This window comes from Enoplosus armatus, chromosome 4 (assembly GCF_043641665.1).
Source record: "Enoplosus armatus isolate fEnoArm2 chromosome 4, fEnoArm2.hap1, whole genome shotgun sequence".
NCBI lineage: Eukaryota > Metazoa > Chordata > Actinopteri > Centrarchiformes > Enoplosidae > Enoplosus > Enoplosus armatus.
The window spans coordinates 14822888-14847986 of NC_092183.1; the positions used below are offsets into that span (position 1 = coordinate 14822888).

At 42.0% G+C, this 25099-nt stretch overlaps 3 protein-coding genes across 4 annotated transcripts; 2 read left to right on the top strand and 1 right to left on the bottom strand.

Annotated features, from left to right (window-relative positions):
- Window positions 1–5: 5 nt before the first annotated feature.
- On the top strand, window positions 6–6142 carry LOC139284275 (acyl-CoA dehydrogenase family member 11-like). Of its 2 annotated transcripts, XM_070904489.1 has the most exons (15): window positions 6–25; window positions 1520–1815; window positions 2268–2491; window positions 2580–2679; window positions 2822–2939; window positions 3055–3197; window positions 3306–3458; window positions 4153–4247; window positions 4340–4439; window positions 4529–4669; window positions 4748–4840; window positions 4918–5025; window positions 5127–5298; window positions 5716–5782; window positions 5879–6142. In XM_070904489.1, the coding sequence occupies exons 2-15, from the start codon at window positions 1537–1539 to the stop codon at window positions 5991–5993; spliced, it is 1908 nt and encodes a 635-aa protein (XP_070760590.1). In that variant the 5' UTR covers window positions 6–25; window positions 1520–1536; the 3' UTR covers window positions 5994–6142. The 2 variants fall into 2 exon arrangements, with proteins under 2 accessions (XP_070760590.1, XP_070760591.1); XM_070904490.1 differs by lacking the exons at window positions 5716–5782; window positions 5879–6142 and having other exon boundaries at window positions 5140–5293.
- Window positions 6143–7148: 1006 nt separating this feature from the next.
- On the top strand, window positions 7149–13913 carry slc8b1 (solute carrier family 8 member B1). The gene is made up of 15 exons (XM_070904187.1): window positions 7149–7310; window positions 8386–8538; window positions 8932–8984; window positions 9437–9494; window positions 9714–9819; window positions 9949–10116; window positions 11045–11155; window positions 11244–11318; window positions 11436–11566; window positions 11712–11853; window positions 11984–12105; window positions 12682–12835; window positions 12932–13012; window positions 13096–13160; window positions 13283–13913. The coding sequence occupies exons 1-15, from the start codon at window positions 7149–7151 to the stop codon at window positions 13472–13474; spliced, it is 1773 nt and encodes a 590-aa protein (XP_070760288.1). The 3' UTR covers window positions 13475–13913.
- tpcn1 (two pore segment channel 1) lies at window positions 13703–24926 on the bottom strand. Its single transcript, XM_070904186.1, has 26 exons — window positions 24836–24926; window positions 21704–21840; window positions 20355–20531; window positions 20156–20269; window positions 19916–20046; window positions 19247–19335; window positions 19039–19073; window positions 18848–18906; window positions 18569–18668; window positions 18281–18397; window positions 18041–18165; window positions 17889–17937; window positions 17728–17791; window positions 17603–17647; window positions 17464–17520; window positions 17322–17375; window positions 17095–17167; window positions 16748–16855; window positions 16487–16648; window positions 16210–16325; window positions 15762–15808; window positions 15588–15656; window positions 15389–15485; window positions 15043–15182; window positions 14863–14943; window positions 13703–14774 (listed from the first exon to the last, which is right to left on the bottom strand). Exons 1-26 carry the CDS (start codon window positions 24924–24926, stop codon window positions 14631–14633), a joined length of 2481 nt encoding a protein of 826 aa, XP_070760287.1. The 3' UTR covers window positions 13703–14630.
- Window positions 24927–25099: the final 173 nt, after the last annotated feature.

Genomic DNA, 25099 nt, shown 5'->3' on the forward strand with positions numbered 1-25099 from the left:
GCAAACACCGCTGGTCTAACGACAGGTGAGATTGTCTTTCTCTCACATCTATGAAACATATATTTTACATGGAGAGGATTCAGTGTTATCAAAGCAGTTCAGAATGTAAACTGGCTAATTGACAATAACACTTCGTAACTGTTAGTTAGCTAGCTAGCTCGCTAACTCCTACTAGTTAGCTAGCTCGCTAACTGCTGTGGTTGTTGCAGAGCTCGGGTCACTTCGGGTTGCAGAGTGAGCAATGTGAATATACTTCACAGTTTGATAGAAGAAGGGCAAGACTTACAGTGAGGCTGGTGACTTGTTGCCTGTATTAACCAATAGACTAAGTAAATCAAATAAAATTAAATTACTGATCCAAGTTCGAAGCCAATATCTGCACAAAAAGGACGGCGGAAAGGAGTGAACTTTGACCCACTTTGGTGATCTCCAGTCTTGTTGTTAGTTTACTGAGCTGCTTTCAGTTTAATGTTGCTGGACATGTTTAAATTATTCTTAAATAACTAGAAATAATATGCTTTTATTTGGTACCGCTTAAACCACATTATAATTATTAAGTTATTAGTTTGAATTAACAAAATTAATTTTAAAGAATGTACAACAAAATACTGTAAAACAAAACAAAAAACTAAACAATTATGGCTAGTCAACGGCACACAATACAAATCATTATAAACTATAATGCTAACAAATGTAATGTAAAAAGTTATTTAGAGCTGTTTACATGAGCTTAACGCTACATGTTGTCGGTCTGTAGCTTTCAATAGTTTATTAAAGTATGTGTGTGTGTGTGTGTGTATATATATATATATATGTGTATGTGTATGTATATGTATATAGTTTATGATAACTGATTGTATTGAAATCTGTGGGTGTGATCACGTGCAAGGTAAATCACTCAAAAACAGTTACCGCGTATAGAATATGTTTACTTTGAGAGAAAGAAGTTCTACAAATCCACAAATTAACAAACAACGGAACAATATTGGAAGAAATGTCTGTTTATACTGGAAATATTCTGTTGTAGAAAGGTTTTACTAAAATGTAACATCACAAGACATACAGTATATCAGAATCAGAAATACTTTATTGATCCCTGGGGGGAAATTATACAGTTACAGGTCATTCAAGAGTAGAGAGTAGAGTAGTAAATGAGAAGTAAGAACAAAAATAAGATGTAAAAAATATACACATTTACAAAATGTAAGTGAAAAATAAAAGTAAAAAATATATACAATAACAATGTATATGAATGTATATATGTATGGGTATATATATATATATATATATATATATATATATATATATATATATATATATATATATATATTGCACTATTGAGTATGTATATGTGAACTGCACCGGTAAATCTAAATAGAGAATTAAGTATAAATAATATTGGTATTTTGTATTAAACAATATCATAATTTGGATTCTAGATAATCCTGTAAATTGCTGAATGCATGAAACCAAGGAATTCATCTGGCAGCACTGTGCTGATTCTCTCTTCTCACCTCAGACTGCAGGTCCTGAACCATGTCAGTGTGTTCAGCCCTGCTGAACCGCAGTGTAGCTGGAGGCTGCTGCAGGGTGTGGTGCGGTGTTCCTCGACCACTCACACACATCAGATCAGCAAGTGTAGCTGAACCCGGCACAAGAAGATCTGATGAAGAACAACTCTTGGAGGCAGAAGGTTGCCTGCCGTTCTCCAGAGCCAAGATAGGATCTTTCTTCCAGGAAAGGCCAGTGCTGAAGAACCCATTTCTGGAGGATGCCTTGCTCAGAGGATACCTGAGGAGACACCTGCCCCAGGAGGTGAGGGGGGAGCATGGCTGGCCTTCAGCTGCTGTTGGAAATATATTATGCAGAAATGACCCAACATGGGGGTACATTTGGATCCTAATCTGTCATATTTGCAACATATAGTTTATATTGTTCTAACAAGTTGTTGTTTTGGTACTGATGAGCTATAAAAAAAAAAACTAAAAAAAACATTTTAGCATATGCAAAGCATGGTAAAAAGGCTATTTGACAAGTACTTTGCAAATATGTTTTGTCTTTAAGTTAGAACCTCAGGTACCTGTCTGATGCACATTTTTCATCAAGTAGCTCATTTTCCAGCATCCATCTTACTATAATTTCTAATAATTAAATGCACTTGAATTTGTGAGAACTTGAGCAAACAGCTGGAGAGGATCTTGTCAGGCAAAGAAGCTGAGGCCTTGTTCATAATCTATGTGAATGTATGTGTGTATACTTGTTCACAGGCAGCTGTCTCAGACTTGTGTGCGTTTGGAGAGCGTGTGGCAAATGAGGTGGACGGGTGGGGCCGAGATTGTGAGGTTACTCCCCCACGTTTGGTGCACTTTGACCCCTGGGGTCGCAGAGTGGACCACATCGTGACCTCGCCGGCCTGGAGGCGCATGAAAGACCTGTCGGCCCAGGAAGGACTGGTTGCCATGGGTTATGAGAGGTCATTTGGGGAGTGGAGGTTAGGAGACTTCCTCTTTCAGTTAAGCTGTCATGTTTCAGTTTTCGTGTTTTGGTTTCTAATGTGTATGTATGTGTGTGTATTCTAGTCGTGTGTACCAAATGAGCAAGTTGTACATCTTCTCTCCTTCCTCTGGTCTCTACACGTGTCCTCTGGCCATGACTGACGGAGCTGCTAAAGTCATCCAGGTGTGTCAGAAAAACAAACGAACATTGTATTAACTGTATGTCTTAAAGCAACACCATCATAATTTTGGTGGCAAACCAAACTTTGATCATTAAATGATATACGTAACTAACCAGGAGTGATTTTCTGGCTGTGTATGTGAAGTCTATAGGTGTTTCGTGGCCAGTAGATGAAGCCTACAGTCGTTTGACCACCCGTCAGCCTGAACGTTTCTGGACGTCCGGACAGTGGATGACAGAAAGACATGGAGGATCTGACGTGGGTCAGTTGTGACACTCAGTTTTACATGAACCAGTATCATAAAGAAAATGCTGCTTTTTGCCTTTGTTGTGCAGAACAAGACTAACTACAGTCTTAACTGTCTTGCATTTCCTCAGCCAGTGGCACAGAGACGGTGGCTGTTCCCCAGACAGACGGTTCATACAAACTACACGGCTTCAAGTGGTTCACCTCTGCTACAGACGCAGACATGACTCTGACACTGGCCAGAACACAGGACAGAACAGGAGCTACCACACCAGTACCGCTGACTTCTTGCACTCCTCTAACGTCAGTCGTCACTCTTCTTCTTGAATGACTCACAAAGTGATTTGATGGCACCGTATGTGTGCTTGTCTCTGTCCCACAGGGTAGCAGGGGTTTGTCTTTGTTCTACGCAGAGGTGAGTAGAGGTGAGGACGGCCAGCTGAAGGGTATAGAGGTTCAGAGACTGAAGGACAAGCTGGGCACAAGACAGATGCCGACTGCTGAGTTACTGCTGGATGGCCTGCCGGCACACAGGGTCAGTTACACATCATCAGTTATTACAGTAATGATAAACTGCAGATCCATTCTCTGGTCTAAGCAGGTGTGATCAATATCTGTATTACAGCGAAGCCGAACCTTTAATCTGCCAAGTGGAACATTCACAGTGATCTTGTTAGATACCGAAGAGCTACTGACTGCTAGAAAACTAGGCAGACACAGCGGACAATACCAACAAATCTTCATTTACTATCTATCTTATAGAGTCACTGCCAATTAAACTTCACAAATGCACAGCAAAATGTTTTTCCTATGATTTCATACTTTTAGTGAGTTTGTTTGTTTGATGCTGTTTCATCACCACCACCCACAATTTGTTTATTTTTTCCATTATTTCCTTTGTGGGAGAATAGTATCCATTGACATCACACTCAAAGATTGGCTGTATCGACTGTAGTAAGCACACTGTCTGGTTACAGTATACTTAATTTCGTCACTTTTCCAGTGTGAACATTCGACATACTAACTGTCTGCTGAGAGACTCCAGTCACCACCCAGTGGCTGCAGTATAATCACTGTGACGGGCTGGAAATCATCCAAGCAACACAATTTGGAAACACAATACTACATATTATGGAAAGAAGACACCGTTGAAGTGCCTTTATCTTTTTTTTTGACATGAAATGAAAAAACATCTTTATTACATCTTTCTTCCTTCTCTACATTCACAGCTCTCAGAAGAAGGGAGAGGTGTGGCGTCCATAGCTAACATGCTGACAATAACCCGGATCCACAACAGTGTCTCTGCAGCAGCTGCAATGAGAAGGCAGAATACTACTCATACTACTGCACTGTATCCTGCACTCATTTCTAAAAACATGCTATAAATAAGCTGATTAATAATATGTGCGTTCACAGGGTGGTCCAGTTAGCTCGTGACTACGCCACTCGCCGCACTGCCTTTGGAAAGCTTCTTAAAGACCACCCACTGCACATACAGACTCTCGCTAGGATGGAAGTAAGCTGGCAGGGGTTGAAGAAATTACACAAACTCTATTCAAATGTTTCCCATCATGCCTCACTCATGCTTGCTTCTGACATGGACAGGTGGAGTCTCGTGGAGCGTTCCTTCTGGTGATGGATGTGTGTCGTCTGCTGGGCCGAGAGGAAAGCGGCATGGCGACCCAGCTTGACACTCATCTGCTACGTCTGCTCACTCCTGTGGTCAAACTGTACACTGGGAAGCAGGTGCACAGCTTGTACGAATGTGACAAACTGTGATCTCGCTGTTTTGATACCAACCTTAACGACCTTGTTTTGTCTCAGGCGGTTTCCGTGGTGTCAGAGGGTTTGGAAAGCTTCGGTGGACAGGGCTACATCGAGGATACCGGGTTGCCTGGACTCCTTCGTGATGCACAGGTGAGGTCAATGCGTAAAATCAACAGTATCTTACAGTTTTTGCACTTTTGAAGCTTACCTGTCTCTTTCTCTCTCAGGTGTTGAGTATATGGGAAGGTACCACAAATGTTCTGTCTCTGGATGTGCTGCGTTGTGTGGCTCGTAGCTCAGGAATGGTTCTTCACGCTTACTTCACCCATGCCAAGGTACAGGGTCAGGGGGTGATCCCGTCAAACAAGTTCAGTAATTAATCTGTGACAGAGTTGCAACAGGAATGTGATCTGCACTTGTTTTCTTCACCCACTAGTCCCTGCTTGCAGGTGCATCCAGTGTTTCCTCATTGGCTCCAGCGGTGAAAGCAGTACACGGTGCTCTCTATGAACTGGAGGACTTTGTTCAGGTGGCAGCTACCAGAGCACCCAGCTACCTGGAACTAGCAGCCAGAGACTTGGCATACAGCCTGGCTCGCATCTACACGGGTAGGTACCACAAACCACTTCTCTCTCCTATAACAGAGTTCTCCACTGATTTAGCATTGCATGCCTAAAATATTGTCGAACTCTTGATGGACAGTAAAAAGAAAATCTAAATGAATGCAGCAGAACCAGAGATATCGTCTTTCTTATTTTTCTTCCTTCTCAAAACCTACATTACCCACAATGCAACTTGACTACCGACAGTTTGGTCATAGAGTCGGTGTGTTATGCTAGAAGCAGCTAATGTAGCACTGAGCAGAGGTGAGGAGCGGGCTACAGAGGTCTGGTACACTCACTACTTTCTAACTCCACACCCTGAGGTTTTTGCCTCATTTTCAAACTCGTAATCTTTAGAGCTTTATACAGACTTTGATGTGTAAAATGGGTGGAGTTCCCCTTTAACTATCTGTGTGTTAACAGGAGCCCTTCTCATTGACCATGCATGTTGGAAAGGAGCCTCTCCATCTGACACTTATGCAGCTCTCAGGTAAAAATGTACGCCCCTTTCAGGCTTAAAAAAAAAAAAAACACAACACAACCTTTTAATTCATTTATAATATATGATTTTATTTTACTTTATCAGGTGGTGTGAACACGACTTGTGTCCTGTGGTGACTAAACAGGCGAGAGGCTGCTATGATCTCAGCACTCCACCGCTTGATGCTGCGCTGGTGTTTGAGCAGGCGATCCAAGGCTGAATGTTCACTGACAACGGATCAATCTGATCTGCTGTGCCTCACTTCAATTCTGTGAAAAATCTCGTCACTATATCCCATAGGTTTTTTTTTTTACTTTGTAATTAGACCATGTTTAATAAAAATAAATAAAAGCCACTTCTGTATAAGCATATCAGTGGAACTGAAACTGGAGTTTCTAATATGATGTAGTTCTGGCTACATGAAACATTTATGTGATTTATTCTGTATATAAAGTATCTGCATTTTTGTATGCAATACATATGGAACTAAAGATTCACAATTTTTGCAGTATATAAATGATTTTTGGAGGCATAGAAAAGTGTGAAGTGGATAAATAAAACATGAACCCAAGCTTTTCACAGTCATGAACACTCCCACAGTGATTAGTAAGCAAAGATCAACACACCATGAATTAAGTAGAGCACAGGTCAGAAGCAAGAGGAGCTCTGACTGACGCAGGTGCAGGAGGGACTGAGCGTTACACACATGCTCCCTCCTTGTTCTGTTGGAAAAATGGATTATACAAGCTGAAGCGTGCGCTCCAAAACTATGAATAATGTGTCAACTTTCCAGTTTTGCGCAATTTAGATACCGCCTATTTGTTTTTAAATTGTACTTCGATTAATTATCTTGTATATTTACTGTATCATGTTTTATTGTTCCAAACTGTATATCTTAGATGAAATGAGGGTAAAGTATGCTAACAATACTACCAGCTTTTTTTTTTGGAATTCAGTTAATAAAGAATGAATTTAATATATTTACAAAATTATTTTTTCCTTTAAAAATCTCTGTACCCGTTTGTTTGTTTTTTTGCACCGTGTGAAGTTCTGAGTTTACGAGGAGTCATTGAAGGCGGCACACGTCTCTTTAGACAAACAGTAGGAGGGGTTTCAGGCGAAGGTGTACAAACTGTACACGGACATTGTATCTGTACGGGTTGTCATTAAAAGAGGGTTTAAAGAAACTAACCACACGCGTTAAAGTGAAGTTACAGCTATAACAACAACAACAACGGCGTGTTTGAGTTTTTTGCTCTCAGCTCTTTTCGGTTTAATTTAAGCTGAAAGGTCCCGGATAGCAGGACTAAAACAGCCCACCACTGTCCTGTTAACTCACCACCAGAATGGACGCAGCTCCAGGATAAAGTGAATCATGACTTTTGCTGTTTTAATGTCGCTTCTGCTGGTGACATCGTGTCACCAGCAGGTCGCTTCGGGCTCCCGGGTCCTCGGGAACCAGCCTGGTGTCGGATTAGCTGGGTGGTCACCAAACACCACACTAGCCATGATGTCCCAAAACAACAACAACGATGAGGTCGGTGAGGTTTGATAGCTAATGTTAATAAATGGACATGGTAACTGTGGGTGTCACGTGTTTCTGTGTGTTGCTGACTGTTTACTAGTTTAATATTTGCTGCCTGGCAGGTTGTCAGCAGGTTTTTCCAGCTGTCACGTGATTTTTAGGAGATTGCAGGCTTTAATGAAGTGAGGCTGCTGTGTTTAATGTGACATGTTCACATCAGGGCAGATGTCAAGGTCCTCCAAATACAGGTGGATAGATATAAGTGTGTTGTCGTTATGTCTATAGTCTATACTGAGGACAAGGAGATGCACTGTGTGATGGTGTGTTTTCCCTTATGTCACTTCTGGTAGTGACTGAAGTTAATATAACTATTTCCTACTTAATACTCATTCAGATAATGTTTTGCGTTTTTTTTTTTAGATAAATCCAGTATTTATTTGAAAAAGAAATCGCATCACAATTTACCAGACCTCATCAAGACTGGATTATGAAATAGGCAAAGCTGGGGCCCCTGTCCCAGGTCCACTGTGTAGCAGTTAGTTTGTGGTAATGTGATTGACTGCAAATTTGTTTTGGTGCACAATATAAGCTTTTCCTAATGTTGAGTTGGCCCTGTCTTGTAGAGTGCCCTTGTGTCTAAGTCTAATTTTATTTCTGTTGATATTTGACATGGGTGAAGATATGCACTCCCTGGCCACTTTATTAGGTACACCTATACAATCTAATGTAATCCACTACAACAACTCTGCCATGTATTCTTCCTTTCAGAAGCTTATTATGAGGTGTTAATTCAACTGTGTGTTTATTACTGAGGTTGTAGTTAGTGGTGTTGTACTGGACTGCATTATATTGAAAGGTGTTACAATAATAAACTTGTGACGTCTTTTACAATACTTTTTGAAGTATTTTGATTTATGAAGCTTTAACAAGTAAATGTTGTTATGTTCACCTTGATAAATCACTATAATGATGAGATAAGGAGAAAAAGTGTTGTTGAATCTGTTAATGTAACTACATGTTGAGGCATTTAGACAAGTAAGTAGGAAAACTCATATCTTTCTTTGTGTGTGTGTGTGTTCGTGGTCAGTGTGACCTTGTGATGAACCTCAGTGCTGCTGACCGCTGTGCATTTGTGAAGAACACACCAGACTGTAGCATGGAAGATGGCTTCATCAACTACCTTCGTGTGGCCTTCTGTCTGCTTCCTCCCAACCTCACACCTCTCACCATCACTCTCTGTGTAAGACCTGTGTGTGTGTGTGTGTGTGAGTGTGTAGATGGAGCAGCGTGAAACTCTGCAGCTCAGCACCAGCTGATCTTTGGAGGAAGTTGACGCTGTGGGAGTACCTTGAATGATCAAACTTCTGATTTACTGGCCTCAGTCATCTCACTCTTTGCTAATTCATGAATTTTCATAAGAATGTAGGAACTTCTTCAATTTCCCTCTTTGCAACATCAAATTGTCACGCTGAAAACGCTCAGTGTAGTCAAACAAGGTCATTTTTATCAGGGTCATTTATTCAGCCTAGTTCCTGTTTACAGAGAATGAGTGTGACAGACTCAAGCAGCACTTCTGTCTGAGTGTGTGTTAAGAAAACAAGTGAGACCTTCACTTTCTTCTGCTTCTCCACAGATTATATGGCTGCTCTTTTTGTTCCTCATTCTTGGACTGGCAGCATCTAAGTTGTAAGTGTCTCTCATGTTGTCGATATGTGCCTCCAACAAGTTCCCCCTTATGTGTCAGGGATAGTCCCTATCAGCTACCATACATCATTGATTTTCATTTATTAGTTTCAGCTATGGAAACACCATGTGCCGACCACACACACACACACACACACACTCACTCACACACGTCCTCAGTGCGGTCATCTTAATAGTCACATGACTGTAGAGTTTTTCATCATTGTGAGATTTCCTCAAAGGAAGCACAGTTTGTGCTGTTTCTCTACTCCACCCACCTTCCTCCACACACTTAACGCTGGTGCATGACAGTAACTGAATGCTAAAGTGGCTGCTGTATGTTTTAATATCAAATGTCGATCGATTAAAGAATATTTAGTGGAAATTTGTGGATGCTTTTCATTACCGTTTGCTTTTCTCACAAGCGTACTCACGTCTTTTTTTTTTCTCCTCAGCTTCTGTCCCAACCTGTCAGCCATCTCTACCAGTCTGCACCTCACTCACAACGTGGCTGTATCCTCCATCTGCGTCCACTGCACATCCCTCAGAGGGAAAGTTCTCTGTTTGATTTTCATGTACAATCAGTGCAAAGCAGTCAGACTGCTAATTCACCAGTTCCTCTCTCAGAATGACTTTTGCTGCTTCTATTTCTATTTCTTAGACTTCTGTTGATGTTGTTAAGTAATTTTTATTTTGTGAGGAATATTTTCCTTGACTGGCGTTTGTGCTGAGGGTGTGACATTTCTGGCTCTTGGTAATGGAGCTCCTGACATCTTCAGCGCCATCGCAGCTTTCTCCAGCCCACACACTGCTGGGCTGGCTGTCGGAGCCTTATTTGGTTGGCAAAGTCTCACACACACACACACACATACACTCACACACACCAAGATAAATAAACAACTAAAGCTTTTTTTGATAACCCGGTTGGCCTTTCTCCTCATCTAGCTTGATCTCCCTCCCCCCACAGGAGCTGGTATATTTGTCACCACAGTAGTTGCAGGCAGCGTGGCGCTCATCAAGCCCTTCGCTGTGGCCTCCCGTCCATTTCTGCGTGACGTCATCTTCTACATGGTGGCAGTGTTTTGGACTTTCCTCATGTTGTACAGAGGAACCACGACACTGAGCGAAATATTTGGTACACACACACACTTATATATGTATGGTTGAACATGAGGATTTTTTGCCCTGTTGATCAGATTGTTAGATCATACCTAATTGAGAGTTCCATTTTTATGGAACTCTCAATTAGGTATTTTTGTTCATATTGATGAACAAATAGTCAACTTGTACAGAATTACTTTTCTAAATAATAATATACCACATGTAACACACTTCTATGGTAGTCTTTACAGAAAACAATGTTCTCTTTTTCCCTCTGTCCTCAACCTTTCAGCCTTCAGTCTATTACCGTCAGAGCTTGTTTGTTTTAGTTACCAATCAACAGATTTCAATGAGATTTAGTCGAAAGTTAGGGTTACATCACTTTAAAAAGTGACGTAACATTGTGAGACAGAATTTTTTAAAACATATTTCCTACTTTGTCAATGAATTGATGCTTTTAACCTTTTAATTCTTATTTAAATCTAAAATCTTCATAACTTTATAAAATGCATGTATCTGATGGTTTTCTATCACTTGAAAAATCTCAATGATCTCTTTTATTCACTTAAAATCGAGGATTTTGCATCCTTGCCAGGTGGTGGTGTGTCTCTGAGTGTTTTCTTGTTCTGGTGCCAACATCTACAGCAATCTCAGCTATTCTGTGACCCAAAACAATCCCAGAATGCAGTTCAAAGAGTCACCCAGCCACACTTTTCTGTGAATCACCTACTCTCTGGTGGGGCAGCGGCCATTTGCTGTCATCATCATTATCCCATACCCATTTTTAGTTAGGATTTTTAGTTTAGTCTTTTGTTTCCACACAAACAGTAGACTGTTTGTACAGTAGACTGTGTATGTAGCCCTTTTATCAAGTTTCAAAAGCAGTTTTACTCCAAGCTCTCAATATTTTTATGCACACTGTGAGATTTTGAGCTTCACTTTGCCTCATTTCCTTGTTCTAGGGTACCTGAGCCTCTATGTGGTGTATGTATTGATTGTTATCATCAGTGCGTACATCTATAACCGGCAGAAACATTCAAACTCAAGTGTCCGAAACGTTGCACATACCCCAGGTTAGAAACACAAACACATACATGCACGCAGACAAATATAAAAATATATTTCCACAATTTCCAGTGATGCTGTTTTTTGTCTTTGCAGCAGAGTTTCACTCGTCTGACTCGTCTGATGATGACGTTCCCTGCCTGACTGGTGGGACCATCCAACAGGAGTATGGTAGGAATGCAGCACCCTTCTATAAACCACAATATAAGTTAATAAACACCAGGATTTTTGTGCATGATCAGGACCGTAACGTGTGTGTGTGTTTGTGTGTGTGTGTGTGTGATTCAGAGTCCGAGTACAGGCCACTTCTGCCTTACTCTGAGTCCACGAGTCAGATCCTGCTGAGCTCTCTGAACCCGGTGGACAACAGGAAGTGGAGGAGGAAATCATGGAGCTGGAGAGTCCTCAAAGTACTGAAGGTGTGTGATGGTAGACAGAAACAAGCGGAAAAAGCTGAATGTCTGAATTCGTCTGGTTTCGTACACCAAGTCAAATGAGTGAAAAGCTATTTAAAACTGTTCCTGTATTTTAAATGATCTCGCACTTGTGTCCCACACCCATCAGACACCTTTAGAGGTCCTGCTGCTGCTCTGCGTCCCCGTTGTCGACCCTGATAAAGAAGACAAGAACTGGAGACGCCCACTAAACTGCCTTCATCTGATCACTGCTCCTCTGGTGTGTGTGCTCACCTTCCAGTCTGGAATATGTAAGCGCGTCACCTTTTCACAATAAAGGCAGCATGACATACTGTAGCAGCCATAATCAGGTGAAATGTATGGTTAAATCATCACCTTGCTATTTTTTAATCTCCCTTTTTCCTTAACTGATCTGTCTAGATGGAGATTATATGATCCAAGGGCAGTTTCCCCTCTGGCTGCTGACTCTTCTGCTGGGACTTTTCCTGTCTGCCATTGTCTTCTGCACCACCACTAATGACCGTCCTCCCAGATATCATTCAGTAAGTATTTGAAGAGATTAAAAAGGAACAGATATAGTCCAACATACACAGGATAATACACCCTTTTTAGGGGAGGGGTGGTTGGGGGCCATGCAGCCTAATTTAGCATGTTAGCATGCTAAAATTTGCAAATTAGCACTAAACAAGGAGGACACTGATGTGATGATGAGAATGTCATTAGTTTTGCAGGTATTTGGTCATCAAAGGTATTGAACAAATAAAAAATAAGACCTGATGGTGGCGCCAGAGGAAAGGACAGGGGATCACCAAACTCAGCAGGCTTTATTCTCTGGGGAACAGGAATGTCTGTACAAAATTTCAAGTTAATTTATTCAATAGTTGTTGAGATATTTCAGTCTGGACCAGAGTGTTGGACTGGCTGCTAGCATGGTTAAAAATATATACTGTATATATTCAACATAATTATATACATTCATTCATCATAAGAATTGCTGCTCTTAAAACTCTTATTACCCGATTGCATTCATGTAGTGTTTTATTCGTGCTGTGTTGATGAAACGTGTCCTGCTGCTTGTGTGCTTGTGATTCTTAAGTTTGTCTTTTTCCCATCTCCAGCTGTTTGCTCTTCTGGGCTTCGTGGTGAGTGCAGTGTTGATCAGTGCCGCAGCCTCTGAAGTGGTCAGTCTTCTGCACATGCTCGGTGTGGTGCTGAGTCTCAGCAACACTGTGCTGGGGCTGACTCTGTTGGCCTGGGGCAACAGCATAGGAGGTGATATTATTGAACCTAAGCCTTTTTTTGCAAAACATATACAAATATATGCTTGTACTTAACACCACATGGTCTGCATGCATATATCTTTTTCAGACTGTTTTTCTGACATCACCATCGCCCGGCAGGGTTACCCACGCATGGCCATATCTGCCTGTTTTGGAGGCATCATCTTCAGTATCCTTATTTTTATACAAGTGTGTGTGTCAGTATAAAAACATGGCTGTTGATGACTGCGTCCTTGACTGTATTTCCTTCAGACATGCTGTTTGGAGTGGGTTTAGGATGTCTGATGCAGATGCTTAATACACACTCTGACGTGCAGGTAATCTTCTCGTCAAACACACAGATTTAGAGTTCGTCATTCTGGTCAAACGTACAGAGAAACATAAGTCATTTTGGAACCCATGAACATGATGCATCTTTGTCTCTCTCTCTCTTCCTCAGTTTGAGTCAGAAGGTTTGTTGACGTGGATTCTTGCAGGATCTCTGGGTTTGTCTTTGGTCCTGTCCTTCGTCATTGTGCCACTGTGCCGGTTCCACTTGGGTCGGACCTATGGGTTCTTTCTCCTCATCTTTTATGCCATCTTCCTCCTCATTGCACTCCTCACAGAGTTTGGAAAGATCCACATTGTGTAGATCTGACTCTGAGGCCAGTCTGAAATGAGGGACATCCTCCCGTAATGCAAAAATAACGCACTGGAACAGAAGCTGCACTGAGAGCAGACAAATTACATCCTCTCCTCTACACATAATATTAATGCACTATTTATACGACAATCAACATTTTGTGCACCCAGAGCCATCCTGTGGGTGGTTTGGGAAAAACCAAGCAAGAAAATTAATGACAAACTAAGACTTTTCTGCTCAGGGAGAGCTGAAACTAATCATCACACTGTGCCTTTATTCAACTTCTTGTTTGTGCTGACTGCAGCTGCGATGGCACTTTGGGAAAACACAGGTTGTTGAAATTTGTACTTAAAAACATTGTGAATGAACTAGATGTACTGTAAATCAAAATGTTAAAATGACCTTGTACAAAGCTGCTTTTGGGGGATTAAATCATTTTGGTTTGGTATTTGTTTTTTACAGTAATGCTATTCATAATGCTTTCATTATATAGTGTAAGTAAATAAGCAGTTTCCAGCAGTATGACAGTACAGCAAAAATACATCAATGCACTTGACAATTTGAACAGTTTAATAAAATCCCTTATTAACTAACTCAAATACATTACAGAATAAGAAGTTATATAAAAGTAAAGTACTTTGAGTCTGTTGAGACATTAGTTAGGAGACACACCGTAATCGTTTTGTTGGGTTGAGCTAAAAGGAGTGTAATTGTTTTTACTTTTGGTCTTTAGAGAACTTAGTGGAAGTAGTGTCTGTGTTAATACTGATCAGATGAGCCACTGAACTAAGGCATCAGGTTTAAGTACTACATGTTACAGAAGGCCTACAGCAGTACACATACTCAACATACTGTAGTAGTACAGGCTCTCTGGTAGTATTTGCTGCAGTCTTTGAAAAGGCCAAAAGAGGGCAACATTCCTGCTTCACTGGTGGAGCAGCAGACCTGTGCTGCTGCCTTTTCTGTCTGTGGTGACAGCTCCGGGAGGGAGTCATCCTTAACTCGTCTCACTCTCACATCAGTCCAAAAGGCCCCCGTACTAGTTTCCCACTGTGGCAAACAGGGAGCGCGGGGGAACTGGAGAAGATCTGGAGTGATGGGGGTTTCTTAGCATTTAAAAAACCGCTGAGATGATGGTGTGTATGTACGCCTTGCAAACTGTGCGTTAGTTGATGCTGTGAGGTCCAGTCTGTGAGTTGAGCTGAGGCTCTGGGAAGGAAGACGGGTCAGAGACGGGACTGTCCAGATCCCGCTCCAGGCTTTGGTCTGGCTGAGGCAGGTTTTCCCTTGAATACTCTGCATACCATTCCTGGAGAAACAAGGCGTGGAAAAGGTTAGGAGGTTAAAACAGACCAAGTGCTGTCGTGGTATTCAGGATTATTGCTCCGGTTCCTTACCTGTATCTCCTCCTCGTACATTTTCATGCTGAGGTCACTCTTCGTTCTAGACCTACGACCTAGGTACACCAGAGACAAGTGCTGTAGGCACCAAAGCAGGGAGGGAAAGCCAGTTAGTGGGACTTGATGTGAAGAGCAGAGGACCAAGAGTTCATTGTGTGTATATGTGTGTGTTCTTACCCCGCCCCTATCCATAGTTTGTAGGACTCCCTGTAAAGAGCTGAGGGAGGACAGTCCCGGGCAGGTCTGTTTGTAAAGCTCCAGAGTGGCCAGAGCTTCATCACGATTCACCTCTACTTCAAACACTATCCCGTTCTCATCTAGAGCGTGTGCACACAGACATTCAGATAATTCACATGCCACACTTTCACATACTACTGACTTTTTAATTATCTGTGCAAGAAATACTGCTATTATTCAAGAACACATGAATGCTTTTGTTTGCTGAAGTGCTATACATTCTGTAAATGTATACACATTATCCACACATGCAGCCAGGCACCCACACACACACTCTCAGTCTCACCCTCTGGGTTCTCCAGTGGTTCCCGGTTCTTGCGGCTGTAGTTCATGCGGAACACAAACGCATCCAGAATGAACGCCACAATGATGGTCATCACCACCTGAAGAGAGAACAGACTAAATATCACAATCACTAGCATTAAGCACAGATAAAAACAGACATGTCACAAACACTCGAGCACATATGACTGCACAGGCCTCACCATGGTTACGATGTAAAAGGTCATGAAGTAGAGCCGGCTCCAGTGGCTTGTCATAGAAGTTACTCCTTCCTGTGGGAGAGTGAACACGGCAGCGGTCAAACAGCGACACCTACTGATCAATGACAAGACTGCAGAGTAGTGAGTGATGAAAGACAGCAGATGACTTGATCTTACCATGGTAATGTACCAGTTATTGACCACAGTCAGTTCAAACAGAGTCACTGGAGAAAAACAAAGCAAGAAATGAATCCACACATTAAAAAAACAGGCAAATTTACACACTGAGAGAGAAAAGGCACAAACAACACCACGCACCGTGACCAAAAATAAACTGACGCTAAACCAGAATTTATTCAGTCCCACGTGCACTGTCCTGCCACTGGCTATTCACGTTTGTGAAACGTTTCTAAAAACTACAGTGCCCAGCTGTTTTAGGAAAATATTCAGACTTTTTTTTTTTTAAATTTAAACCACATATTCATGGCCTGTTTTTAAAAATTTACAACTTCAGTGGAGCTGAAAGCCAGAGACCAGCTGGGGAAATCGGAAAGTACCAAGCATCTTTGGTTTTGGTCTTTTCATGGGATTCGTTGTTGTAAATGTACAATATTGCTAGAATTACCAAAGCTGCTGAGAATGTTGTTGAAGTTATTGAGATAATAGTAGCCTTCTTCCAACACTGTTTTGTTGCCATAGGTGACGTTGATCTGTCTGTACGAGTCTGCCACTGTGCTGGTGCTGAGAAAGAAAAATCGGGGGTAAACATAATTTATCCTCTTGTGCCACAAAGACCAGACTTAATGTCAATACATCCCAATTAGCCAATATGTAGAATACTGAGAAATAAATTGCATTTGAGTTTACTTTTGTTTTCTACAGATGATGACGGCATGACTCACTTGCAGCAGTTGGGGTAAACCACGTCTGCAAAAAACTCCATCCCCACAATGGCAAAGGAGTAGTAGAAGATGATTAAGGTCAACCCCAGACTTGCCATCCTGGGGAAGAGCTCAAACATGGTGTCCAACACGTTACGATACCGCTGCTTTATCTTAAACAACCTGTGAGAGACAAAATTTTAACACGCATAACAGAAAATATAATAGTGCCACAAGTACATGTGTGCACTATACTCTTACAAATGAGAAATAAAAGCGTACCGGAGCAGCTGAAATGGTCTGAGAACTACAATAAAGTAAAACGGCTCCATGTCGAAGGCAAGAGCAATCAGGCCCAGGAAGGCAAACACCGTCACTGAGAAGTCAAACCTGGGCAGACGAGCAGAGACAGAGAGGGATTATCACCAAAAGGCACTGAGATGGTGTTTGGTACACATTCAAAATGACTGAAGTTTTAGTGAAGAGTACTGAATTCAAATGTACAGTGTCAATGGATTTATTTATCGCTGTGGTGCTGATCGACTGCACAGTCTACAAGTCTGAACTGTTGGATTCAGTACTCATTTAATATGTCAATCAATCGACCCAGTATCCAAGTTATTACTCACAGATTCCACCCAGAGCTGAAATAAGCCATCGGCCCCAAACCTGTAATTTTCAATAACACTTCTACACCATAAACTAAAAGAGGAAGGACAGAGGCAGAGTTAATATTAGTATGAGTGCAAATAAACAGCTTTAATTAATGAATGACGCCCTATATGATCAGTTTTACAGCATATGAATACTGTTATGATTTTCTGTGTGAGTGGGGGACAGCAGGCGGCACACTCACTGGTCAGGAAAACAATGTAACTCCAGGGAACAAATCTGGACCAGGAAAATCCGCCTGCAGAGGGAGAGGAGGAAGGTGAGAGATCTGTTGCGCGAAACCCTCCGTCAGTCGCATGCGTTCGTGTTATCGGGAAAGATCTTACTGTTCAGCGTGTACGTCTCCACGAGGATCCACACACCATTGATGGCCACCACCACATCTGCAGTCACAAGAAAAGGTGAAAAGGTTTATTGATGAGCGACTTGAGAGCCAGCTGGGAGAATGTAAAAGACTTCACTTACACATGGTATACTGGAAGGCCTTTGACTTCACAAGCAGGTTGATGCCTATTAAAACAAAGAAGAGTGCGCTTAGAATAAAAGAGACTGATTTGTTTAGTCAAATAAATAGAAGAAAAGAAACTTACCTTTAAAAATGAGGAAGGTCGTGTGTGGAAGGTCATCAAACCAATGTTCTCCACTGCGTCGTGCCTAAACAACACACACAGTACATGTACATTGAAAACAGCCAAAAAGACACAAAATAAAGTAAATTAAAACTACACGGTACAAATAAAAACCTACTTACCTTCCATTTAAGGCCAGTGACCTCATAGAACTTATAAAAGTCCTGTAAACTGTAGAAGAACAGACTCCCATGAAATTATGTTGTATGAAAATATAACAATGCAACTAAAAGCAGAAGGATTTTAACTAAAAAAGTGTGCGTCAGGCGATCACCTGAGCATTGGAGCCCCTGAGGTGTTAAGAGCTTTATATGTGAGGAAGCGGTCTCTTGCAGACATCCGAGGTCTGTAAAATCGCATCAGACCATCAAACTGTTTCAGCGACACGCCCAACGGCCTCTGGAGAGGAAACAACGTCAACGCAGACAAACGCAGGTGTGGCCGTGAGCGCTTTATAAAATATATCATTTGTGCCAGATATACATTTAAACTGCATAGAACAGTGAGGTCGTACCTGCCGGCTAACTAACAGCTGAAAGGCGTGGTCAATGGCGGAGCGTTTGTGAAGCAAAAGAGATTTAAACTTCATCTTCTCGACATCATTAAACGTGTCAAACACCACTGCCAACAGCTGGAGGGGGGCAGAGAAAATGACAGAGTAGTGAAGCTGATGAGTAATTAAGTAAAAGGTCTAATTGTTTTTATTTTTAAATAGGAATCAAATACAATGTTTCTCACAGACAGTTGCTGCTATTGCACAAATTCATCAGGCTAGACATTTTAGAACAAGGCTAATTTGTACCAGGTTCATGACGAAGTAGAGCTCTATGGAGAGGTAAACAATGAAGAAAACACAGGACCAGCGGTTCTTGGAGTACGCCGGCATCATCACATCAGGGAAACTACAAGAAAGAGGGAAGCATGACACACGAGTCATGAGATACAACATAAAAACTGTGGACACACACGTGGTGAGGCAAAAACATCAATGATGAGCTCTCTATGGAGGAAGTACTGCTTGCATGCCGTGTGTGTGTGTGTGAAGATGACTGAACAGTACTACGTGTACTGCTGTGCTTACTTTGCTGTGGTCAGCAGCACAAACAGACTGACGAGGCTGTTCTCCAGAGTGCTGAAGTACTGCGGCGAGAGGAGGGAGTTTCAGGCAGGAAATCTGACCACCACAGACACGAAGAGAACAACCAACCCAAAGTCCCCAAATGTACATAACTCAAACAGACTAACGTCAGGCAGACTAAAGACTCAACATACCGGGTCAGAGGTGTTTGGAGAGAAGAGGCAGAAACCTGGGAGGAGACAACAGGATAGTCAAACATACAGAGTAGCAGAAAACCTTGATCACTCTGAAGAGGGAGAGAATGGTTCACCCTTAACTATTTTATAATTTTCAGTAAAAAAAAAAAGGGCAGAAAAAGAAGCAGCAGCATTAAATATATGTTAAAACAAGATGCTTTCTTACCCAAGATAGCAAATATAACCATGAAGAAGAGCAGCAGTAGGAGGATGTCAATAAAAGGCGGGAGGGACTGGAAGATCTGACGTAAGTTTCTGATTGGATGAAAAAAACCTTGTCAGTGACGACTGCGTTTAACAGCTAAATCAGCGGAGTTTGTATGTTCAAGGAGCGGGACAAAGTCATGAAAATAAACATGTTTAGGGGACATGAACTTTGAAGTAACTAATTCACAAAGTGGCTACTTTAAAACCAACCAGCAGTGGGCAGTAAATGTCATTTCAAGTTTTTAAAGTCCTGTGTAGGATTTGAACATTTCAGACGCTGGTGACTCCTAATAGAAGCACCACAAGAAGACACTGTCAGAAACATCTCAATAAATTCTCAATGGATGTTTTCAAGTCAAATGGAGCACAAATCTAAATGAGCGTGCAAGATTTTTCTTGCAAGTCACTGTTTTTCTTTCATGCAGTATGAAATGATTTACATTTGGAGCCTGGGAAGGCTTGTTGCTCTGTATGGTCTTTATTCTCTCTAGTGTCTTCCTGTATACAAACAGAATTTGGTGTGGGCTGAAAACGTCTCATTTAAGGAAGATGAAATGTCTACTTTATGGCCATGGCTTTGATCTGACTGCGTGAATCTGTATGTGTGTGTGTTTAGGTCATTATGTACCTGCGCACAGCACCACAGTATCTACAGTCCACCAGGAAAATTGGTCTGAGCGCTCTCGTCACTCGCACGTGAGACGTCTGTCTGATCAGAACCACTATGGCCTCCACGAACTGTAGCAGCAACACACACGTCTGTACAAGGAGAAGAGACAACATGAACAATACACAGTAGTGCAAAGCTGAATCCCTAACTGTGACAGGGGGCCTGCAGGCAGCAGGGAGACCATCACACACCACTTACCTTCACCATGGTCCTCTTGTGTCGTATGAAGGTGTGGAAGCCCAACCAGCGGAGTTTCATGCAGAGCTCAAATGCCACCATAACCAGAGCCAGCAGCTCCAGGGTGGCATGGACCTGCAGAGGTATCAAATACACAGGGGCTTTTACAGGAAACTGTGTGTATAAGCTTATGTGTGTTTGTGCGTATACGTTCACTCACATAGACATCAAGGCGCAGTGAGGGCACAGCGGGAGCTTCACACAGCGACAGCATCATCAGCAGCAGGCCTGTCAGCAGCTCCATCATGTAGAACAGGTGGTTGTGGGCAAACAGGTACGCTGCCAGCGCCTTTGGGTTTCGAGGATGGGTGAAGAACTTATCATTGTTCTCTCCCTCCTGTATGTGAAATTTAAAAGGACACACTGTAAGCCTTTTTATTTCATTCATTGGATTTCAGCTGATTTAACTAATATCCCAACACAACGCAGTATCTGTGGTCTGCTGATGAAGCAGTGCATCACTCATAGTGATGTTAAATACATAGACAGAAATGCAACTAACAGCATTAAGAATTGCTGGAACGGAGCAATCATTAATGTTATTAGTTCCTCTTGTGCTTTCCCTGCTGTAACAAATTTTTTTTGGCTTCCAAAAGGGGACATGACAGAAGATGTTTGGGAACCACTGCTTTACTAATCTGCACTTGATATAAAACATGTGCTGTGTGGTTGGAAACTGCCATAACCCAGACTTGAGATCCAGCTACCAAACAAGAACCATTCAAAGGTAAAAAGCGACCAAATACACATCATCCTTTCCACAATGTCCATACATGCTTAGCAGAAGTGAGGTAAATGTTATCTCTACAAAGTTGCACCTTTTCTTAAAAGGTACCCTGTGGAGTTTTTGACCACTAGTAGCACTATAGAGCAATGTTTTTCATGTACAAGCATGCAGGCGCCGCAAACATATTTCTGCTGTCAGTAACACGCTTTTCTGCTGATCGCCAGTTGGTAGTGGTAATGTGCAGAGAAATGTAGTTATGCGCCAACAAAGGCAGTAATATTTTAGAAATCATCTTTGCAAATATGTTATGAGGAAGGAAATTAATTCAGCACGCTGTCAGGCCTTAAGGATACACACAATGCGTTATGGGGAGAAACACTGAATGTCAAAAAAAAGAAATAAAAATGTTTGGTTTGTTTTGGTTTGTTTGGTTACAAACACTTTGAACATCATTACACCTGGACTGTGCAACTTGAATCTGAATTCCATGAAAAGGTCTGTTTGTGTGAGTTTATGTCTTAACAACAAGAACATAACTATTGGTTATCAGTCAAAGATTTCTGTATTTGTGCTTCCTAGTTCCTTGATCTTATCTTTATTACTTACAGCAGCTGTTCATGATGTAAATATAGCCCATCGAAATAGCACAAGGTTTAACCATCTACAAGTAATACAGTGCAGAGGGTGTACTAAAAACCATTATATGACCATGTGAGCTCAGCGGCAGTTGCTATGTGCGCTCAGCAACTAACAAATGCCACAAATGCCCTGCTTGTGAATACCTGCAGGTAGATGGCTGCCTCTTGGTAGTTCATCTCCCAGCTTTGCCGTAAGGACACATTTTGGGCTCTGTGGTTTTGTGGCCCAGGTGTTGAGATCACAGCATTGTTCGCTATGTCATAATTGCCTCCTCCTCCATCTGGAAGAAAACACTTCAGTGTCAGTGCCTTGATACAGCCCATATTTATGTGGAAAAGAATAAGAACTGTAACTACTATAAAGCTGTCTTTTCCAATTTCCATATTTATCCTCTCTTTAGTGACCATACATGGGTCACACACACACACACACACACACACACACACACACACACACAGTACATAGAGGAGGGGTATGTGCCTACCAATGCGATCTAGCTCTAACTGTAAGGCATAGGAGGAGATCACTACTGGACTCTCGTTACGGGCCTGATCTTCATGGAAACCAGCTGCCTGTCCACATAAGCACTCCATTGATCAGTTCGGATTTGTCTGTGAGAACGGATCAAGGTCCCTGAAGTCCACAGCACAAGTGTGTGTGTGTATCATTCGCAGTACTCTGGTCTTGTTCCAGCATCCACACACATCTGGATATACAGATGGCCAAACATTCCACTCAGGCCTGACGCAAACTCCAGACACACAATCACAAGTGGAGACCGGATGTCCTCACAGATCCAAAAATATCGAGGCCAAGAAGGGGGATCAAAGTGACACTGGAGACAGAACACCAATAAAAACAATTGACAATGTCCATGAAGTTCAGTACTTCTTTGACAAAGCGGTTGCTTCTTTTGGAAAGAGTGTCTCTTTCAGTCACCTTAATGAAAGATATTGTCACCTGCACACTGAAATTACCCTCCTGCTTGAGCTGTGGAGTTTGAACTTTGAACTAAACCCAGTGCTGTCAGTCAATGAGAAAGTGCCGTGCACACATCGTCTATTACGCCTCCTTCCTGCCGCAGACAGGATACAGACACGTGACCGATAAACCACAGGAGGAAACTAATCATGCACTACAAGAGGGACAGCGACTAACTTCAAAAGACAGGGAAGACATCCATATATCTAACAACACTGAGAAAGCAGCATGCCATTGTAGGACGTATTAGGTAACGACAATGTTTAAAATGACACAGTTAGTACTTTCTTCTTAAACCTGTCTTCAACATGGACTCAAAAGTACAAATAAAAAAGATGAAATCCACATTAACTTTGGTTCTCTAATAATCTGAATTTACAGATTCAAGCAGGATCTCTCATAAATATAATTCACAGTTTCTTTCTTGAATAAGCAATCCCTCCATGTGTCCTTCTGCAGCTGCACATTTCAGTCCTGTGTGAGTCTATCTGGGTGCTCTTCCCACACACTGTACATCACATGTTTCTGCTTCAGGCACGACTCCTTGGGATAAAAAACGTAGAGGAGACCATATGACTCTCTGAAATGCAGTCACAGACGTTTCCCGTCCACCATGACAGCAGCAGATTGAGCTGAAGGGTGAAGATCAAATTCCAGTGTAGCGGACAGCCTGGCTGTTATCCTGACAGGAGTACACCCCGTGTCTGCTGTGTGCTACTCCAACCTCTCATTTGTTGGAGAACAATAACATGTTTGGAGCTCCCGGTCAAAAACACGGTGGGCTCAGGCTCACAGAAACACAAACAGGCTCAGCAGTCATGACAGTTTCTCCCAGGACAAATAAAACCAGAGTTTTGTGGTGATCTGAAGGTTTCCTGAACAGCCAGCAATAGAACTGAACTCCACACTTCTGTCCAAGCATGTGATTTGACACTGAGGTGATACAATGCAGCCTTCTTTCTCAGTGTCCAGGTTCAAACTCCCACTCTTTCCAGAAAGCTCCAACAGCAACCAGCAAGGACAGCATGATACTTCCTCCTCGTCCACCACTCCCAGATATCCTGAGAAAAAAAACTCCTCTCCTCTTCCTGTTCACCTCCAGAGCCAGAGAAAATGATCCAGTAGGCTCACACACACACACACACACACACACACACACACTTACACACAGGCTGCAGACATTCACACACACAACACACACATGCTGCCCATGAGCACCAGGGAGGGGCTGAGGGGCGCACGACCTGCTGAGGCAGCAGTTTCTCTGATGGGTCATTTTGTAGCTTATATGTGAGGAACACAAAGGCAGCAGGATTACTATGTTGAGTGGATGCATGGATACCCATACATACTGCACACACACACGTGATCTGAGAGCCTGGTGGACAATCTCTTTTCTCCATTAAAGCGGCGTGGCCTGGACGTGCAGCATGTATGCAGCCGACTGTCAACAACATTAAACGGCTTCAGACTGTACAAGTGCACATCCGGTAAGTAGACGAGCATTAACTTCATATAATGAAATATACTGCCAGAATGACATATGCAATATATAAAAAAATACTCTTCTATTAACAACACTATACAAATATATATATATATATAATATATACAATATACAATATATAAATACAAATGCAATGCATCATGGAGCCAAAACAAGAGTGATCACCACTCAGATGGGAACAACATACCTTTATGTGAGCTACAGTGCGGCTTAATGAAAGTTTACGCCTCTGTGTTTCTGAATCCCTCATGCAGAGGAAACCAACCATCAAGCCTGTACTCCGCGGCCAGTTTATTTGGTGCAACTAACTTAAACTAATTCTGTTGCAACTGTTTTAAAGGGGCGTTGATTCAACTTTATGTCATTTTGGAGGCTGTAGTTTGTGGTGAATCCAACATTTTGTCCACCCCATTTATATTGAGAATGAACTAAAAATTAGAAACACCTATCAGTAGAATACAATGCAACAGCACCACAAACTACAGCCTCCAAAATGACCATGACGTGTAATCAACACCTCAAACAGCTCCAACAAAAACTGAATGTTACAACCTTCATAGGATTTATTGCAGGGCTGCTAACGTTGAACTGCATTCGCTTTAGCTTTGTGTACTAAATAAACTGGCAACTAAGTGTATTTTTGCTTTATTCGTATGTCTAATATCATGCAACGACAGTAGCAACACCAAAACTAATGTCTCCGGCCATAGGCCTAGCTATACATACAGTACGTAGTTTACATAACTCCACAATGGCTGAGGGTGCGGATATGACAGTAATAACTTACTTTCGTCTCCTCTCTCAGTCTCCTCGTTGAGCAGACCGCTGTTTGCTTCGTCCCAGGTTAAGATGAGAGGCACATCGTCGTCAGACTCCATAGTAGCAGATAAACAGGCTGCAACCAGCCTTGACTTGCTAAAGTTCAATTAGAGTTACTCTAAGCTACCCACTAGCTAAATAAGTGCATGGTTTATTCTGCAAACCTCAAGACGTCTGCACATCTTGGGTGCTCACAGCTAACGCTGCCGTCAGTTTTTAAAACAGAGTACTT

Bases quoted from the DNA above. Each gene is read 5' to 3' on its own strand.
- LOC139284275 (XM_070904489.1), top strand. From the start codon at position 1,537: ATGTCAGTGTGTTCAGCCCTGCTGAACCGCAGTGTAGCTGGAGGCTGC. The intron at 2,940-3,054 runs GTCAGTTGTGAC...GCATTTCCTCAG, and splicing joins ACATGGAGGATCTGACGTGG to CCAGTGGCACAGAGACGGTG. The intron at 4,841-4,917 runs GTGAGGTCAATG...TTTCTCTCTCAG, and splicing joins GACTCCTTCGTGATGCACAG to GTGTTGAGTATATGGGAAGG.
- slc8b1 (XM_070904187.1), top strand. From the start codon at position 7,149: ATGACTTTTGCTGTTTTAATGTCGCTTCTGCTGGTGACATCGTGTCAC. The intron at 8,539-8,931 runs GTAAGACCTGTG...GCTTCTCCACAG, and splicing joins CTCTCACCATCACTCTCTGT to ATTATATGGCTGCTCTTTTT. The intron at 11,567-11,711 runs GTGTGTGATGGT...CACACCCATCAG, and splicing joins GAGTCCTCAAAGTACTGAAG to ACACCTTTAGAGGTCCTGCT.
- tpcn1 (XM_070904186.1), bottom strand. From the start codon at position 24,926: ATGGAGTCTGACGACGATGTGCCTCTCATCTTAACCTGGGACGAAGCA. The intron at 17,376-17,463 runs GTAAGATCTTTC...CTCCCTCTGCAG, and splicing joins GGAGACGTACACGCTGAACA to GCGGATTTTCCTGGTCCAGA. The intron at 15,809-16,209 runs GTAATTCTAGCA...GTTTTTCTCCAG, and splicing joins CAACATTCTCAGCAGCTTTG to TGACTCTGTTTGAACTGACT.